Raw genomic sequence first — 17,778 nt, forward strand, 5'->3', positions numbered from 1 at the left:
GTAATGTAACAAACTTCCGTGCTCCTTCCGTATATATCACATTTATTTCATTATTTATTTATTTGTTTCTTCTTTTGTTTTTTACGATACTATTCCAACTTAATAAATTAAGAATTGATTTACTATAAAATTAGACTTTGTCTAAAGATTTACTGATGATTATTAAATCGTTGTATAGATAAAACAAAATTTAAAATTTAACACTTATTTAAATAGAGAAATAAAACAATCACTCAATAAATCACTACAACAGAAGCGAGCAGAGAATAGCGGCGGCAAATTGTTTGCCGTTTTTTCAACAGCAACAATTTTTAGAGGATAACTGCGATCTCTTCCCAAATCATCAATTTGACGCCGAATTGTAGTGAATTAGTGTCGATTCCACTAAGTTCTGCCGTTAACCCCAATCCATTTAGTGATTTTACCCAAATTCAATTCAGAGTACCCAAAATCAATAAATTAAGGAACCCGTCAAAGAAGAGTGTAGAGTACGCAGAACTCTTTCCTGCTCTACCGTGCTCCGCTGTGTCACCGTGAAATCACGTGGTGCCGATCCACCCTTGTCTCATTGCCTTCGACCGTTTCCAGAATCAAATTCGTAGTTTGTTCTCTTCCTCGCGTGAACACAAAGGGACAAAGGCGCGAAACACACTTTTGCGCGCAAATCCTTGCCGCCGTTTTTCTCCGCTTGTCAGTACCAGCTGCATCGCGCTTCTTGTTAGCGGTGAGTCCATTGCCGATCAGCTTCTTCGTTTAGATTATTAATATATGTATGTACAAAGGAAAAGTATGAGGAGCCAATAGAATATTTGTACAATATGTACAATAGAAGTTTATGGAGTATTAGAGATATAACTATTAGTGTTATATTTTTCCATCAACTGAAACTTTTGGGATGAGTAGTATCATAACATGGTATTAGAGCTCTAGATCCGAAAAGTCAAGAGTTTGATCTTTGGTGAACTCCAAAATCGGTTTAAGCTTTTGAAAAGATATTTATTATCCCTAGTACTCAGATGGTTATTCTAAATAGTATGGGGATGTTCATTTTCTCTTCCTTAATAAGATTTTAGCTTGTTCTTCGTTTGTTATCTCTTTCTATCATATGATTTCTTTTTTTCATTTTAATTTTTTTTAACTTAACTAGTATCTAAATTAACTATTAATAATCATTCGATAAACTCAATTTAATACCCAATTTAAAGAGATGAAGATTGTTCTGTATATAAGCCTGAGAGTTAATAAGATGTATAGAGATAATCGACTTATTATCAATACAAAATTAAAAGATTAGAATGAATAAAGCCCAACTACCACCACCAAATTAACACTTTATTAGTAATTATCATATCATATATCATAGATTAGTATAACATTGCAACAATATAATAATACATACATAAAAACGATCCATGCATGCATCCAGCATGCATAAGCATAATTTAATTAATATTACATATATATATATATATATATAGAAAGAAGGGACCACAATACACATGCAATAATAGTAATGTAATAACAAAAGAGGAATAACACAAACATACACTACTAAAGATAGAGAAAGAAGCTATGTGTTTTGGTTGGTTACATTACAAGCCAAGGGAATTTGATGATGAGGAACTGAACACAAAGGTCTGAGAAATCGTTTTCAATAAATAAAAATGGGAATAATGTGATTATTAATAATTATATATTATATTATATTAGTTGTTGGTAGAACCTTTAGAAGAAGAAGAGGAATCGGAGATCATCTTCTGTATCATTTGGTTTGTCTCTTCCTCAGACATTCGGTCGTTTTTGCTCTTAGACTCACTATATGCCTCAAAAAATTCCTTGTTCTCTTTCTCCAACTCATTCCATACTGCATATATAAATATACCAAAATATTTTATAACAAAAAAAAATTAAAATTTATTTTATTTAATTTTTTTAATTATTATTAAAATTAATAAATATTAAATAAGATAAATTTAGACGGTATTCTTTTATTTTTCTAACATTATTGAAAATATGTGTGTTTAATTAATTAATTAATTTTTATTGTTCAATATATAAAAATTTATTATGAGACTATTATATATCTATTCAACTTATGCATACATGCATGATGCATGCTATATGTATAATTTTGAGTATGTGGAACATGTATATGAGTAGGGGATGGAATTGAATTCTACTAATTATATATATGAGACTATTTATATTATTATGCACCTTTAATTAACAACATGATGGGCTAAATTTAACACACAAGAAAGTTGATGATGATGATTAATAACAAATAAAGGCTTTAAACTAACTCACTAGTTATATATGTTTTTAATTAGTTAACATGCTTCTTAATTAGTTACAGTGCAATCCTTTTTAGACTTGAAGCATAAGAATAAATTAAGCACATGTTAATCTGAGCTTAAAAGATTAAATTCTTAAATGAAAGTCAAATTAAAGATGAATTATGCATCCTAAAAATATGAGTAGTCTTGTGTTCGGCTTGATAATTTTTTAAGATGGACATGAACAAAAAGCTTTTGATTAATATATATATTATCAAAAGTTTAATTTAATTTCAGATTCAACATAGTTTATAAGCCGAATCAAACTAGTTATACAAATTGTCATCATGAGTAGTCATAGATATATAAAATAACTAGGTGTGAAATTCAACCTTTAATTTAATTTATGTTAATGATCATTCAACTATTAATTATCTCTTCATCAACTTTGCAAGCTAAGCCATGGATTTGTATCTTACATTTATTGTGTATATATGCTCTTTACTTCTATATACATGTGGTTTAATTAATTTGTTATGTTTAATAACTAACAACACATATAATATAAGAACAAAAAATAGGTATCAAAGCTAGTGATAAAGAACATATATATTTATCGATAATACTAGAGAAACAAAAAAATAGTCAAAAAATTTTAGATATTTTTGGCTAATTTATTTTAGTTACCAAACATTTCTGTATATTTATATACCTGTGGAAGTTATGACAGGCTTAATGTTTGCATGCTTAGAGAGAGCTTCCATGCATTCCTCCTTTGTCATGTGAAAGATCAAACACTTCTCAATCAAGTGCTGCACCTAATTTCATTTTCACACCAAAAAAAAAAAAAACTAATTAAAATGGTAACATAGATATGAAATTTTCTTTTATAATTAATATATAAGAAAAAAATTGTAAAAAAAAAAACTATAACATATTAAAATTTACAACAAAGAGAATTCTTAAACTAACTAAAACCAACAACATAGCCATGATATATAAATATATGATGATCAACACTATACCAAAATTAATATACATGTAAATATGATTAAACTAACCATATGAATGTATGATGCAGAAGAAGAAGAAGAAGAATCTCCCATGATATGATCCAATAATAGTTGCTAAATAGTAGTGAAGGAAATAGTGAATGATCAAAGAGATGATGATGATATGCAATGCAAGTAGTTTATTGTATTGTTGAGATCTTATGCTTAATAATTATGAAAGAAAATGAAAGAAGAGGTAGAACATTATATAAAGGGAAAAATGAAAGGTGGGACAAAGTGTCCCACGTGAAAGATAAATGATAATTGGTTGAGAGGGGATTAGAGGAGATTGTAAATGACCAATTCTTTGTATGTCTTGTGCATGGACCCACCCCTCCACGTGATTTGTGGGACATCCCCACACATATTTTCCCTAAAAAGACAAACATTGAAACAACATTAGGGATTTCTGGTTAACACATCATCATGAGCTTAATGCATGGGTGATGGATCCATGTAGAAACAACTAAGTTTTCATCATTCTACAAAACCTATGGTTTTATTTGCCACCATCCAATTTTTGCCCATGCTTTTATTTCCCATTGTGTTCAGGCATAGGTCAATATCATCACATTTGGTTCATTAGCTCTGAAATTATATTCGAGTTTGATTTTGATACAATAATGACAGTGTAAAACGTTTTAGAAAAAAATCTTAAACAGTCTCTGATAATTACTTCGAAAAGAAAACGAGGCCTTAACAAAAAAAAGATATCCAACCCGACTCTTGAGATTTATTTTTATGGGACTGATTAACTTTTGTGGCAGTGTGGTTTTTTTGTTTTTTTTTTTAACACAAGAGCTAATCAGTCCCATAAAAGCCATAAAAGTAAAGTTCAGAAGCTGGGTTGGGTTTTTTTTCTTAAGAGCTTAATAGTCCTTTCGAGGTAATTATCAAGGGTTGGGTATTTACTTATCATTTTACAAAATCGTGTAATTATATCTGTTTTTTCGATAACCATTTATGTGGTCAATGTAAAAAGTAGTTATGTTTACTGAAGTGACATTATATAATTGGATGCACGTATAAAACTACCTTACACTGATAGTGTATCAACATTAAATTTACTATATTTATGAAAAAATTTTATTTGGAGTTAACTAATGTAAATATATAGTTTATAATAAGCTTTAATTAGTTTAAATTTTTTATCATTTCTAACAATATTTATAGCTTTTCAAGAAAAACAACAGTTTGAATAGGGTAGTATGAAAAATCATACATAAATTTATTGTCACAATTAAAATTCTGAGCAACTTTGAGTGTCTTGTTGATAATCGAAAAATATGATTTTTCATTTTCAGGTAAAATAGAGTTTAATATAGCCCGTTCATTTTAGATTCTCTTAATATTATATAAATAATACAACAGCAAATATCTTGAAATATTATATATTAAAATGAAGAATAATAAATAAATCATAAATATTCCCATACCTATGTGTTAGCTATAATTTATATACAAAATTAAATATATCAATAAATGCACAATTTGAAATACAAAAATGCTATATCAGCTACTCCTAGACTATCATTATTTTAAATCTCAGTTAAGTAAGTAGATTAAAAATACAACAATGTTATAAGTTATAATTAGACAACTAACATCTCTCTTAGATGAGTATGAGTCCTATACATTTTCAATAGGTCTCAAGTAAATTACAAGACTGCCTCCAAAGATTTTGACACTAACAAATATTTTTGAAAGATCAAAATGAAAAATATCTAAAAAAATTTAAAATGTAATAAAAAATTAAATATTAAATTTATATTCTAAAAAAGAGACTTAGAAATGAGTTTTGATACAATATTTTATAAATGTGATTAAAAAAAGTAGAATATTTTCATCTTTAAAATTTAATAATTTTATAATCTCATGGCAAATGGATATCTTTTGTGATTTTTTTTTTTTGTGCAATAGTAGAAAAAGTTTTAAGAAAAATGAAAAAGAGATCTAGAAATTAAATTTTGTTTCATTTTTTTGTATTCATTTTTTAAATAATTATCTAAATATTTTTATAAAATTTGAATTAAATACATAAGTCGTTTGCTACTTATAGACAGAGATAGTATAGTTAGTACCTAAAGTCAGGTACAGATATGATCAGTTAGCTGTTTGAAGTGGGAGCTTCTAACAGGTTCAGATGGTAAGATTATTGTGCTTAGTTAACTAACAAGTAGTTAGACTTAAAAGGTGAGTTATACATAAGTTAATTAGAATTCAACACTGGTTTTGCAAGATTTTTCACTGGTTTTCTCCATCACTCGCCACCTTTCCCTGCTTTTCCTCAGAAAAGAGTTTTGTCAATAGTTGCAAATTTAGAAGCAACGATGGCAAACTTTTTGGCTAGGGAAGTGAATAATTGAGTATACCACACAAACATAAATGATGTTATTAGTTTGATGAGTAGCATAAGAGTCAAAAGACCAGAAATCCAAAATCAAATAAAATTGGTGTTTCAAATAAAAGCTTATTGAGGGAACAACTCAAAACAGTGAAGTATTGCTTTGAGTTTATTGAAATTTGAATCAGTGACACCTATGAAACACTGTTATTGGATTGGTCACAGTGACTAGAACAATAGTTTTAAGACATTTTTGGTTGAGCCAAAAATAAATTGATGATAGAATTTAAAAAAGTGAAGTTTTGAAACTGAATTAGGGGGCTTGGGCTTGGGAGGCCCGCACAAGTGGGTCCTGCAAAGTAAGCAGCGTCCACACCTGGCCAGCCTATAACCCCTCCATAAATTCTTGCGCCTTTTTGGTTCAGCGCTGCAAGCGGCTCCCACCACTTGCTTTGTTTTCCTTACTCATTAGTTTAAGGCACCTTTTACCGTTGCTCCTTCTCTTCAATTTATACACCTCTTCCTTTGCTTCAAAAGCTTTATCCGTCGATGTAGGACAAAATAAACAAAGTGATACCACACTATAACATAGATAATTGTATGTTCAAACTCACTCCATCTTTGCATAAATCATGTGTTTTTCAGAGATTGAAGGACTTTTATTCATTTTATGCTGTTTGTGGGTGTTTAAATCCCAGAGATTCTACGTTGCAGCTTAATTTGTTTAGCTCATATATGCTTGCTTATAACTTACAACTTACAAACAAGTACTACTAGTTGTCTAGTTTAGTAATAATTGTTTGTTGTGGCTCTTGTCGGGTCCTATTATGGGCTTAACAAGGACTGGACTAGGCCCAAATACGGCCCAATTGGAGGTGATTTTATCGTTCTCGTCTTCTCTAAAGTATAAATTGCTTTTTGAAGGAAGACCGAAGATTGCAGAAACTGCGCGATCTCAAAGGAAGAAAGAGAACTAGGGTTTCCTCATCCGCAATCAGAAGAAGACAAAGGCGACAATGATTTACGACGTTAACTCTCCTCTCTTCCGTTCCTTCCTTAGCCAGAAGGGAGGCTCCTCCGATAAGAGGTTTTTATTCTCTCTCTCTCTCTCAATGATTCGTTCGACGTTTTTTGCTAAATTGTGTAATTAGGGACTTAGGGTTCATGATATGTTCTGTAGAACAGAATATGTACTATGATTTTGAGCATACCTTTTTTTTTTATTGTGAAATTTCAATCCTTTAGTGCGTTTATATTGAGAAATTTTTGTGTGCTTGTTTGGAGAGTGTTGTTTATGCTAAATGGAAAGTTTTGAATAAAACATATGCTGTTTTTATTCTTGTGAATTATGCAATGCTATTATTGTGTAATTTTATCAGCAGATTAACTCGTACTTTGTTGATTTTTCATTTCTGTGTATTGAAAATTCTTCTTTATATGTGCATGAAAAAAAAAAAGAGAAGTAGGATTAAAGAATACACACATTTCCAGCTCAAGCTTTGTGGCACTTAACCTCAGCTTGGTGCTTATGGTGTTTGAATTATGCAGCAGTTGCTTTGAATATTCTTAAAGTGATATATTCTGTTAAAAAGCACTTTATTTAGTGATGTTGGAAATATTTTATTAGAGTGATAATATATATCACGAAAAACAAGCCTTATTTCATCAAGTGTTGTTGGTCATTGGTATAGGTTCTTGTTACTCTGGTTAAATGCTGAAAAATTTAATCCACTGTATATATGAACTTTTGTTTTGCTCATTTTTCTTAATGACTTTTGATGTTGTGTTTAGACTAATAATAAGGAACTCTTCTTGTATTTCAGGAAAACAGAGGAGCAGAAGCCAAAAGAGCAAAGACCGAAAGCCAGTGAGAACAAACCTGTTATGACAGAGTGACAGAAGCTTGGTTATAAGAATGAATTAGGGACATAGGTTGTTGTATTGGTCCTATGCGTATCTGTTATGTGTCGCCAGTCACTCTGGTAATTGTAATAGTGATTAGGGTTGATAATCAAGACCTTGTGAGTTGTGATGGAAACAATTTAATGAACTGAGAAGTTAGTTTTGTTTGAAATGCATTTCCTTTGCAACTCGAGACAATGTTTGAATATAAACAATCCAAAACGCATAACAAAAAGTGATAGTTTCACAAAAAATTATTGCTTGAAAGTTTATTCAGTACATTTTACAACAATCATACAATTCAAAATAATGGCAAATACATTTTTTTTACACTAAACCTAGAAAGAAAACTTCACTGTTGTTTTGGTAACAACGGTTCCAGATGGGAAGCTTTGTCATTATTGGAGGGTGGAGGTCTGCCATTACCAGACTCCAAGTCGGTAATTGACAAGTTTTCTCCTCTCTGTTTTAGTAATCGCTCAAACAAGCTTGGTTTGTCTTCTGAAAAAGTGGGTGCTCTTGATGAACCGTTGGATACTCCTTTAAGGTTTTGAACACGCTGCAAGCAAACTTGAACAGCATCATGTACCCTCACAAAGTACCACTCTTTGCCGATCAGATCCACCACCCCAGACCTAGACAAGGTAAGAAGAACCTCTGGGCTTGGATTTGATATTGCAATCTGCAAGTAACAACCCAATTTTGTTGGTGGTAATGATACTTGGGAAGAATTTTGAACATTCGAATTGAAGTGTAAATGAAATTTCGTTGTACCTGGATGCCCCGTAATTTGTATTCCTGATACAAGTCTTTCAGAGCCTGAACAGCACTAGAGTCTATATAGGTCACAGCTGCAATCATCACAAGTCCATATGAAAATTTTTTTGGTGTTTCTTAACTAGGAAAGTACTTTCAATGATCATTAATCAGAACATCAAAGACAGAATACAAAACTGAAAAAGGGAAAATTATAGTGTCAAGGAGACAAATCAGAGCATGTCCAGAATTTAATTTGTTCATAATCATGCCCAGAAATGTGGAATTGAGGTTACGGCGTATGCAGTATGCTAATTTGTGAAAAAAGGCAAGACTTACGTGCCATCTCTAGAATCACAAAGTAAATTCTTTCAACCTCGGGGCAGCGGCTTGTAGAATTAACAAAATCGATTTCATATTCCCGCAACCTGATGGAAAACACTAATTGAATTAAAGCACTCGATTAGAAAGAAACTCTAACTACAAATGGTTTCTTACCTGTCCTTTATATAACTTGTGTTTGCAAAATAAATAGGAGCATCAATACGAACTATTACAATTCCGTTGTATGTATATGCTTCAGGATACTGTTTAACATTTCTATAAACAGTTGTCCCTGGCAAACGACCCAAAACAGCTGCAGCTCACAGCAAAATAATAATGTCAACAATACTAAAGTGTTTTTCACAAGATAACACAAGAATAATCTAAAGAGTCTAAAGACTATTACTAGACCAATCAACTTACCAATATGTGGATTTGCTGACTCATGAATGACAAAGGCAAGTGAGACACCAACCTACAATTTCAAAACCTTATCACTAGTCAGAAAAAATGATTAGCTTAGAATATAGAGAATGCAACTAATTTTGCAAGACTACTAAAAATAAACATCCTAAGAAATCAAGATGACAATGTTCAGGCTTTAGGGTGTCAATTTATTATGTGAGCGAACACGTATCCGATCAAATACAAATACAAAGAAATCATCTTACATAGTTCCATTGGAATGAGATCAACACCCTAAGAAATGGCTTATCCATCATCTCCGAGTGAAACAAGAAGGGTTCTATCCAATAAAAAGTCTATTCCATAAAGAATATGCCTGACCATATAAAGACTACTCCATAATGAATATGCATTTTTAGTTCACCTTGTACTCACCCCAACAAGTACACCAACTTCAATACCAAAGAACAACGTTGTAATGCTAGTAATGGTCCAAAGAAGAAAATCCTTTTTATCTACACGCCATAAAAAGATGGCCTCATCATAATCTACCTGAAAGAATCATAAAGTAAATACTGAGATGTGGAAAAAGCGATAGCCTACAAAACATTCACAATTGAGTTTAGATGAGCATGACAATAAATGATTTAGCTGCTACAAAAGATAATCTCTCGAATCAACAAATTTTGAAAATTAGATGAGATAGAAAAGAAGACATTTAACGTATAAAAATTACTAATGAGCTGATTTTTCATCGTATCCAAGCTAAAATAAAATGATCAAACAATATCTCATAGCAGTGAGAACAAAGATAGAAGTAAACTCTAATTACGTTTTCCGATTTTCCACTACATAAAAGTACTAACATTACTTCTTCCTTCGTTTTTTTCCTCCAGAACTAAGTAAATATATCACTTCTAACTATCCACAGAAATTGAACATGAAATAAATTCATTAGTAGAAAGGGGGAATTCTTACCAGACCTATCACAGCAGAGACAACAATAGCAGCAAGACCACACTGGATTTTTGGGACAATAAAATTCATAGTAAGCACTAACTCAGTACTGAAAATGCATATTGAGAAAGAAGTTTAAATTCAATAGAAAGGAAAGATAAAGTTAAATAATTTCTCAAATTTTAATGCTATTTACTAGTGAACATTGTTCTAAGTTTTATGATTGAATTCCAGCATGTCGCTGTAGTAGAATCTCCATTTGAACTTATTTAGTCTGAAACAGACAACTGCAAGAAAAACCTTTTCAACCACAGCATATGGTCTATAAAAGACATGAAAACAAACCTGAGGTATGTACTCAAACAATGGAGTAAAGAACAAAAGTGCACAGGTCACTATAATTCCAGAAACAATCCCAGATACTCCAGATTTGGCACCGCTTTCATTGTTAACAGCTGACCTTGAAAATGAACCTGTATTACTCATTCAGAATAAATGAAAATTATTTCAATATATTTTTTGAGCTAGTTAGGTCATAATTCCGAAATCAATTGATGCTTTGGTATGGCAGAAAGCTAAATATTTTCAGAGTCACACAGAAGTCTCACCTGTAGTAGGGTATGCTGAAAAGAATGAGCCAAGAACATTCGAAACACCAAGCCCAACCAACTATCCAGGAAACCAGAAACAAATTAAATACAATCTGGATTATTGCATAAACATGAAATAAAAGAAAAAACCAAAAGTATCCAATCCAATAATTGCTATGAGTTTTACTAGCAATATCCATCCCGTATCTCAGGACGGATAACTAGACTGGAGATACTTCTATACAACTGCAACAAACAGGCATTGTAAATGCTTTGGAAAGAGATATACCTCTTGATTTGAGTCCAACTCGTACCCATTTTTAGCTGCTAATGCCTTGGCAATACCCACAGATTCCTGTTTGGAAATTTATGTGATTCTAGAACAAACTGCCAAGCTACTATTTTAATTAAGCTCAAATAGAAAAACCCAATGAAAGAAAAAAGGAGACCTTACCAATATCGCCACACCAGTTATAAGAGCAGCAGTTGGAATTAAAGATTCTGCATACCCGAAAGCTTTAGGAACAGAAAATGTCGGAAGGCCCTGAGGTATATCTCCCACCTAGTCAAAAGTCAGTACAATATTAATCAGTTTGTTACATTGGATTTGATCAGCTTCATGTATCAATAGCTCTCAATTATTATTTCAAAGAGAATAACCCAAAGTCCAAAACTCTGAATACTACAGTCACGTATAATACAAAAATCAATTATCTGTACAAATAACAAAGCACATTTTTCTCATTTATGACAGTAATTTAGGGTAATAATCAGAGGACATGGAAGTATGCAATAAGTTTCTTGAGCATTGTAGAACCATGAGAGTCAAATGTTTGAGTATTAATATGACCAGTGCATTGCAAGGCCAATAGTTTGTCACATCTTTTTAGGTACTCACCAGAGAAATTGATGATGGATGAAATATTTTCGCGAAGATAGTTCCCAGAACTACTGCAGTGAGGGGACCTGCGGCTCTTAAAAATCTTAGCTGCTTCCTTGATTTTCCCTGAATGTATAATGTCAACACAATGAATAGGAAGCTGACACGAAAAGGTAAACGTTTTAGCAAATACCGGACATATACATACCAGGTGTTTCATGGTAAGTAGTATTGCAAGCATAATTGACCCCATCACAAAAGGCTGCCATTTAAACTACAAATGGGAAAACCTCCTCTGTTAATAAAGAAATGCAGAAGGAACAATTTTCCATGATAGTTATATGAACAACAACTTATTTACTTGAAAATTCACTAGAAAGTCATACATGCACTGATTCTAGTTCAAGTTAACCAAGCAACGCAAGGACGGTAATGCATACCTTATGTGCTCCAGCTATTATACTCTCAACCAGTGGTATGATTTTGCTACTATTGACTACATCGTATCCCAAGAAGTATTTTGCTTGAGATAAACCAATGATGATAGCTGAAGAAGTTGTAAACCCAGATATCACTGAATGGCTAATGAAACGAATCAACCACCCCAGCCTGAAACAACCAAAAGACAAGTATCTTAAAATCCTTTTCATAAGAAAAAACTTGGTTGATGCTCAATTGTTTGTTTGAAGTATAACAGGTGCCATAAGAGTCCCATCCCTCCTCTTGGTTACGGTACTCATATTTCAATTAATCCGTTAGAATCATCATGTCAATTTATACAAGCACGTTTATCGTCCTTAACCTTAATTGTAATAAAGCCATATTCCAAATGAATCCAAAGACATCATTACATCGTGTCCATACATTAGGACAATATCACAAGCCTAACACAACCCTATATCGATTCAAAGGCATTGTATCAAAATAATTATTTGATCAATTTAACACGCATGGTGAAAATAAAGTACAACTATATATTTGGTTAAATTATCAGATATTCAGATACCAGTACATAAAGGGAGAAACAACGTTTAAGGAAATGCCCATGCATGTATCCATAGCCTTGGTAAAATACTAAACCTATATTCAGAAAATGAGAATGACAAAAATACCTCAAGATTCCCATTATGCACTCCATTATCCCAACCATAAGAGCCAATAGTATTGCCAGTTCTGTGTATAATTCACTGGATGGGTCAGCTATGCTACTTAGCACATTGGAGCATAAGAGAGAAACCAATGCGACTGGACCAACTGCAAGCTGGCGAGAAGAACCAAATAGCCCATACACTAATAGGGGAACAAATCCAGAGTCTTCCTTGCAAAGATAACATCAATAACAAAATATTACATAGAACTTCAGGATATAAGCAACAAAAATATATGACACACAAATAATGCAAGCTACAAAAGTAATGAAAGCAAAAGTATAGCATGTTTTAAGATTAGCATGGTATGAACAACACTTGATTCGTAAGAATCAAACTCTGGGAGATGCTTGGAAGACACGGTATATATTTATTTTGTGCATAGATGATTTGATAAAAGAAAAAAAAGAAAAGAAAACTATTTTTGAATCTAAATCAAACAATGTCAACAACTTGAGAGTTCTATTGGTTTTGTCTAAGTTGGAAAAACTCGTTCATAATTTTGTATCAATTTGCTCATCTTTTTTTCTTTCTCATCTACTATTTTAGTTCTTCCAGTAAAGAAAACATTGCCATTGGCCTCTATCACCTTTTCCCACATACAATCACTCAAAAACAGAGAGAGAGAGAGAGATGAGTAAAATTTAGAAATTCATGAAGCTATGCTTAACTACGTTACATGCATAATCGAAAAACTTCATTAACCGTTCAACATCATAGCAGAGATGAGCAATCTTACAAAGTCCATATATCGGTTGCAGTCCTGCTAATTTTGCATAAGACATCGACTGCATGAACGAACGAACGAGCAATAAGCAGCTTAGTTAAAAACAGCTTATAATGAAATCACAGATTAAGAAAGAAACTATTATCTATTAACAATTAATCATTTACCAAACACGAACTTAACTTAGCAATTCAAATAAGAACTCATTCAAATTTTCCTCCGTTTTTTCTCGGCAACGAAAAAAGCATGAGTTACCTGAGGAACGAGCATGACGCCGACGGTGATGCCGGCCATGAGATCGGTCTGGAAGTACTCGCGCCATTTGTAAGTGCGAATCCATCGCATGCAAGGTAGGAAGAACTCGATCCACTCGATCCACGTCATTCGCCGGAGCTTCATCGCCCACCGAGAGAACGGAAACGGCGACGGCGACGAGGAAGACGAAGAAGAAGACGTCCTCGTAATGTTCGGGTGCTGAAGGGGGATGATCCTGACCGGACGGGATGTGGCTGTTCCGGCGGCGGCGGAGGTAGTGTTGGTCGCCGGCGACGTCATGGAGGCGGAAGAGAGGTCGGCGAAGCTGGGGGATGCGTAGGTTATCTCCATGCGCAGCGCCGGCGCATTTCGGTGATGGTATTTCAGAGCATGCGCGTGCGTGGCGCGTGTGGCGCGTGGGAATGAGTTTCGAAGTTGAAAGTTTGAAAGTATAACTAACTAGTGGTTGTGGCGCATAGGCATAGGTAGTGATGGAGAATTAAAAGGGAAAAGAAAAACTGAATGAGACACAAATCAGAAGAACTCAAGGGTAAGATGGGACACAAAAATCTTTTATATAATAATAATAATAATAATAATAATAATAATAATAATAGCCAACGAGTAATAGCTCAAATGACATAAACTCTCCGTACTCATTTAAGAGGTTGTGGGTTCAAGTCTTCATATCTTTGGTAATAATAATAATAATAATAATGATAATAATGACGAATAAGGAAAGTTGATTGAGAAATAATCTAACTGATGTCATGTGAAAAGCTTTTAGTCAATTTCTCCTGTAGAAATTTTAACAGTTAAACAAATGTGGATTTTACTCAGTTTTGTAAATTATATTACTATTTCTTAGATATTTGTATAGATCTCATATTTAGTGTTCTAAATATGCAATTTAGTTTGGTCAAATTAGTCAATTGATTTGTTTGATTAAATAAGTATTAATTTTTAGTCTATTAAACTAAAAAATATATGAATAATCATGTATTATTGAATTTAAGTGCTAGTGTGTCACATTAAAAAAAATTCAGTTGATATGTATTATATATATAGTTTAATTTTAATGTATTAATAATGTAAAATGTTTTAATAGTCATATAATCACATTTATTTTTTTATGATTATTATTCACGATATCAAAGTGAAAGGAAGTTATTTTTGTTAATACAGTATTAAATAATTAAATACACGTGTAAAATTATTTTATCAAAATTAAATTTTATATATATATTCAAATCTTCAAAATGATTGAAATTTTAGTGATTAATTGTGAGTTATATATTATTTAGGACTAATATATATATGAGTTTAAATTATAAATATTTTTGAAAATATTGATCGGTATGATTTAGTATTCTTCCTATGAATAATTGGAGGGAAAGAAAGAAGAAACGTGGGAATTGGGAAACCAAATCTTCACTTGTTTATTATTTGATGGTTTATTAGTCAAATATGGCTTAAGCTCCACTTTATGAATCGAATAGTGAGGTGGAAAAAAAATGAATCTTCCCCTCATAAAAGGACAAAATATCATTTACTCTATGATGAAATTAATAATTTCTTATAGGATTTCATTATTAGTTATTCATCGTTTGATATGCCATATGATCTATTGGGAAATTCGAAATGGTGGCCAATAATGTATGTGCCCGTATTGGTGGGTTGAATTAATTCTATAGAAAGCCAATCATATTTTCACAAAAGCAAATAAATAATGAACAATGAAGACATTTGTCATAATATTATTAGCTGTAAATTTTATATTATTTATAATAAGTAGCTCAACTTTGAATGATTGACGTGAACCTAGACGTCTTTTCATGAAGATCTAAAAATATTATGGGATACGCTGCAACTACAAGCAAGATTCTTTTTTAAAGAAAAAAATTTAAAATAGTTTTTCATAATTATCTCGAAAGACAACGAGATCTTTAATAAAAAAAAAAAACTCAACTCATTTTTTAATAATTACTTCGAAAGGATAATGAAGTCTCTGTACTAAAAAAAAGTTAATATTATTTTTTTTTGTACAGGAGTTAATCAATTCCAAAAAAAAGATCAGAGACCGAATTAGATGTTTTTTTTTTTTAAAAGTCCCATTGTCCTTTTGAGATAATTGTCAGGGTCAGATGGGTATTCACTATTTTTTAAATGATGGATTTGGCTTAATCAGCTTTCTTATAAAATTGTATACTACTCTTAATCTTTTAAATTTTAGGAATATACTACTCTTAATCAATATAGCTGTAAGGTTCTAATTTGTTAAGTAGTTCACCTTTTTTATGGTGAAAATTTATTGTCATTGACTACTTATGGGAATATTTAATTATCTAAAGAAACTTGCTTTTCATCACTTAATATATTTTAATTAATAATTAATTTAAAATCTACTAATAAAGCAGTAATAAGACTGTATCTAAACTCTTGATATTCATTTTCTTAGCAAAAATACTTAATACAATATGTTAATTAAGTAATTAAATTAGTCATTATATATTTCTATATATTTCTATATATTTATATATATTAATTTATATTTTTTTAATTAAATAATAATTATTAGAATAATCAAATTAATAATAAACAAATAATCAAACTTGTTTATAACAATATAATGACTTTTTTTTTGAAAAGCCAAATATAATTTTTATACACAAAGATTAATTTATAACTGAATTTTTGTATTCACACTGTACTATGATTGGATCAAATATATCTTAAAAACTTCATTTTGTATTTTGTACTTTGAGTAACTTAAAAATATGTTAGAATGATATACCATTGGTCATTACATGTTTGTTGAGAGAGTTAGTCACTAACTTAAATCAAACTAATTGGGGTTCATTAAAATTTAAATAGTATTTTCACAAAAAAAAAATTATAAAATAAAATGGAATAAAATTTGGTTACAAACTTACACAATGATGCACCTAACTTGTCAGGTAATAATCAGGTCATGAAAATAGGCAATTGGACCATCACTTGTATTTAATGTATGTTGCTATATAATGTGCTTATTATTGTATGAAGGATGTTGTCACAGTCAATGATATGAACAACTTTACTATAATTGCTTATGGAACATTAAAATCTATGTATCAATATTAGGGGTGTTCGCGGTGCGGTTTGGATCGGTTTTAAGTTAAAAATTCATTCAATCTGAATATTAATTTTACTTGCGGTGCGGTTTGGATTGGATGGTTTTCTTGAAAAAATCCGATCCGATCCAATTTTAAGCGGTTTGGATTAGATTGGATTTGCGATTTTGTAAATTAAAAAAATTAAATACACATAACAAGTCTCAACATCAAATTTTAAATAATCAACAATGACATAATAAGTCTCAATAATATTTCAAAAAGCTAATGATAACATAATAATAGAAATAAAATTATAGGTTAGTTAAAATAAATAAATAAATAAATAATATTTTAAACATAAAATATTTATTAAATAATAATAATACATGAATAATATAAAATGTTAACAAATTAAACATGTTATAAGTATAATTGTAACTATAATAATAAAATAATAATATTATTGCACATTGTGCGGTTTGGATTGGATTGGATCGGTTATGAAAAGTAGATCTGAAATCCAATCCGATCCAGCGGTTTAAAAAAAATAAAATCCAATCAAATCCAAATTAATACGGTTTTGATCGATTTTCGGTTTAGATTGGATTGAATGAACGGTTTAATTTAGATCGGTTTGAATTTGAACACCCTTAATCAATATTTTCATTTTCATGCATACACAATACGAGATTTGAACCATTTACACTTATTTAAATAGACGAGTGAGTTGACTACCCGTCTAATTACGAAACATACATGCATATGTAGATAGGATTATAGTATCTTAGGAGTGGTAAACGTATTTGAAATCAAACATTTTCAAAGATCATGGTTTAATCGTTATTAATCATTATTATATTAGACTATTAGATTATTATTTATCATGTCACTTGAAATTAAACGATGGAATATTATATCACTTGAATAAAATAAGTTTTAAATAAATTATTCTAAAGATGGTGATTGCTCTTTCTTTCTTTCATTGCTTGTCAAGGTTTATGAATCAGAATCACGCATGTTTTAGAATTTTATATTGAGGTGTTACGCAATAGATGTTATGAAATAGT

At 31.0% G+C, this 17,778-nt stretch overlaps 3 protein-coding genes and 1 non-coding gene across 5 annotated transcripts; 1 reads left to right on the forward strand and 3 right to left on the reverse strand.

Moving 5' to 3' along the window:
* Positions 1–1,311: 1,311 nt before the first annotated feature.
* Positions 1,312–3,594, reverse strand: LOC112798131 (uncharacterized). The gene is made up of 3 exons (XM_029298077.2): positions 3,338–3,594; positions 2,989–3,094; positions 1,312–1,864 (listed from the first exon to the last, which is right to left on the reverse strand). The coding sequence occupies exons 1-3, from the start codon at positions 3,380–3,382 to the stop codon at positions 1,707–1,709; spliced, it is 309 nt and encodes a 102-aa protein (XP_029153910.1). The 5' UTR covers positions 3,383–3,594; the 3' UTR covers positions 1,312–1,706.
* Positions 3,595–6,002: 2,408 nt separating this feature from the next.
* Positions 6,003–6,154, reverse strand: LOC112799385 (U12 minor spliceosomal RNA). Its single transcript, XR_003200966.1, has one exon. It is a non-coding gene; the product is annotated as a U12 minor spliceosomal RNA (small nuclear RNA).
* On the forward strand, positions 6,091–7,746 carry LOC112798133 (wound-induced basic protein). The gene is made up of 3 exons (XM_025841318.3): positions 6,091–6,270; positions 6,597–6,759; positions 7,496–7,746. Exons 2-3 carry the CDS (start codon positions 6,689–6,691, stop codon positions 7,566–7,568), a joined length of 144 nt encoding a protein of 47 aa, XP_025697103.1. The 5' UTR covers positions 6,091–6,270; positions 6,597–6,688; the 3' UTR covers positions 7,569–7,746.
* Positions 7,747–7,813: 67 nt separating this feature from the next.
* Positions 7,814–14,291, reverse strand: LOC112798132 (probable sulfate transporter 4.2). 2 transcript variants are annotated; one of them, XM_025841316.3, is made up of 17 exons: positions 13,617–14,291; positions 13,374–13,422; positions 12,599–12,800; positions 11,927–12,095; positions 11,695–11,760; positions 11,505–11,612; positions 11,061–11,168; positions 10,896–10,961; positions 10,625–10,685; positions 10,362–10,489; positions 10,038–10,079; positions 9,495–9,611; positions 9,078–9,129; positions 8,829–8,967; positions 8,670–8,758; positions 8,349–8,425; positions 7,814–8,256 (listed from the first exon to the last, which is right to left on the reverse strand). In XM_025841316.3, exons 1-17 carry the CDS (start codon positions 13,965–13,967, stop codon positions 7,927–7,929), a joined length of 2,154 nt encoding a protein of 717 aa, XP_025697101.1. In that variant the 5' UTR covers positions 13,968–14,291; the 3' UTR covers positions 7,814–7,926. The 2 variants fall into 2 exon arrangements, with proteins under 2 accessions (XP_025697101.1, XP_025697102.1); XM_025841317.3 differs by having other exon boundaries at positions 12,599–12,804; positions 13,617–14,162.
* Between the last annotated feature and the right edge of the window lie 3,487 nt (positions 14,292–17,778).

Source organism: Arachis hypogaea, chromosome 14 (genome assembly GCF_003086295.3).
Source record: "Arachis hypogaea cultivar Tifrunner chromosome 14, arahy.Tifrunner.gnm2.J5K5, whole genome shotgun sequence".
Taxonomy (NCBI): domain Eukaryota; kingdom Viridiplantae; phylum Streptophyta; class Magnoliopsida; order Fabales; family Fabaceae; genus Arachis; species Arachis hypogaea.

Excerpts from the sequence above, each read along its gene's own strand:
- LOC112798133 (XM_025841318.3), top strand. The coding sequence starts at position 6,689 with ATGATTTACGACGTTAACTCTCCTCTCTTCCGTTCCTTCCTTAGCCAG. Across the intron at positions 6,760-7,495 it reads GGAGGCTCCTCCGATAAGAG|GAAAACAGAGGAGCAGAAGC; the intron begins GTTTTTATTCTC and ends CTTGTATTTCAG.
- LOC112798132 (XM_025841316.3), bottom strand. The coding sequence starts at position 13,967 with ATGGAGATAACCTACGCATCCCCCAGCTTCGCCGACCTCTCTTCCGCC. Across the intron at positions 11,761-11,926 it reads TAATAGCTGGAGCACATAAG|TTTAAATGGCAGCCTTTTGT; the intron begins GTATGCATTACC and ends TCCCATTTGTAG. Across the intron at positions 9,130-9,494 it reads AAGTTGGTGTACTTGTTGGG|GTTGGTGTCTCACTTGCCTT; the intron begins GTGAGTACAAGG and ends TTGAAATTGTAG.
- LOC112798131 (XM_029298077.2), bottom strand. The coding sequence starts at position 3,382 with ATGGGAGATTCTTCTTCTTCTTCTTCTGCATCATACATTCATATG. Across the intron at positions 3,095-3,337 it reads CTGCATCATACATTCATATG|GTGCAGCACTTGATTGAGAA; the intron begins GTTAGTTTAATC and ends AAATGAAATTAG. Across the intron at positions 1,865-2,988 it reads GCCTGTCATAACTTCCACAG|TATGGAATGAGTTGGAGAAA; the intron begins GTATATAAATAT and ends TTATATATGCAG.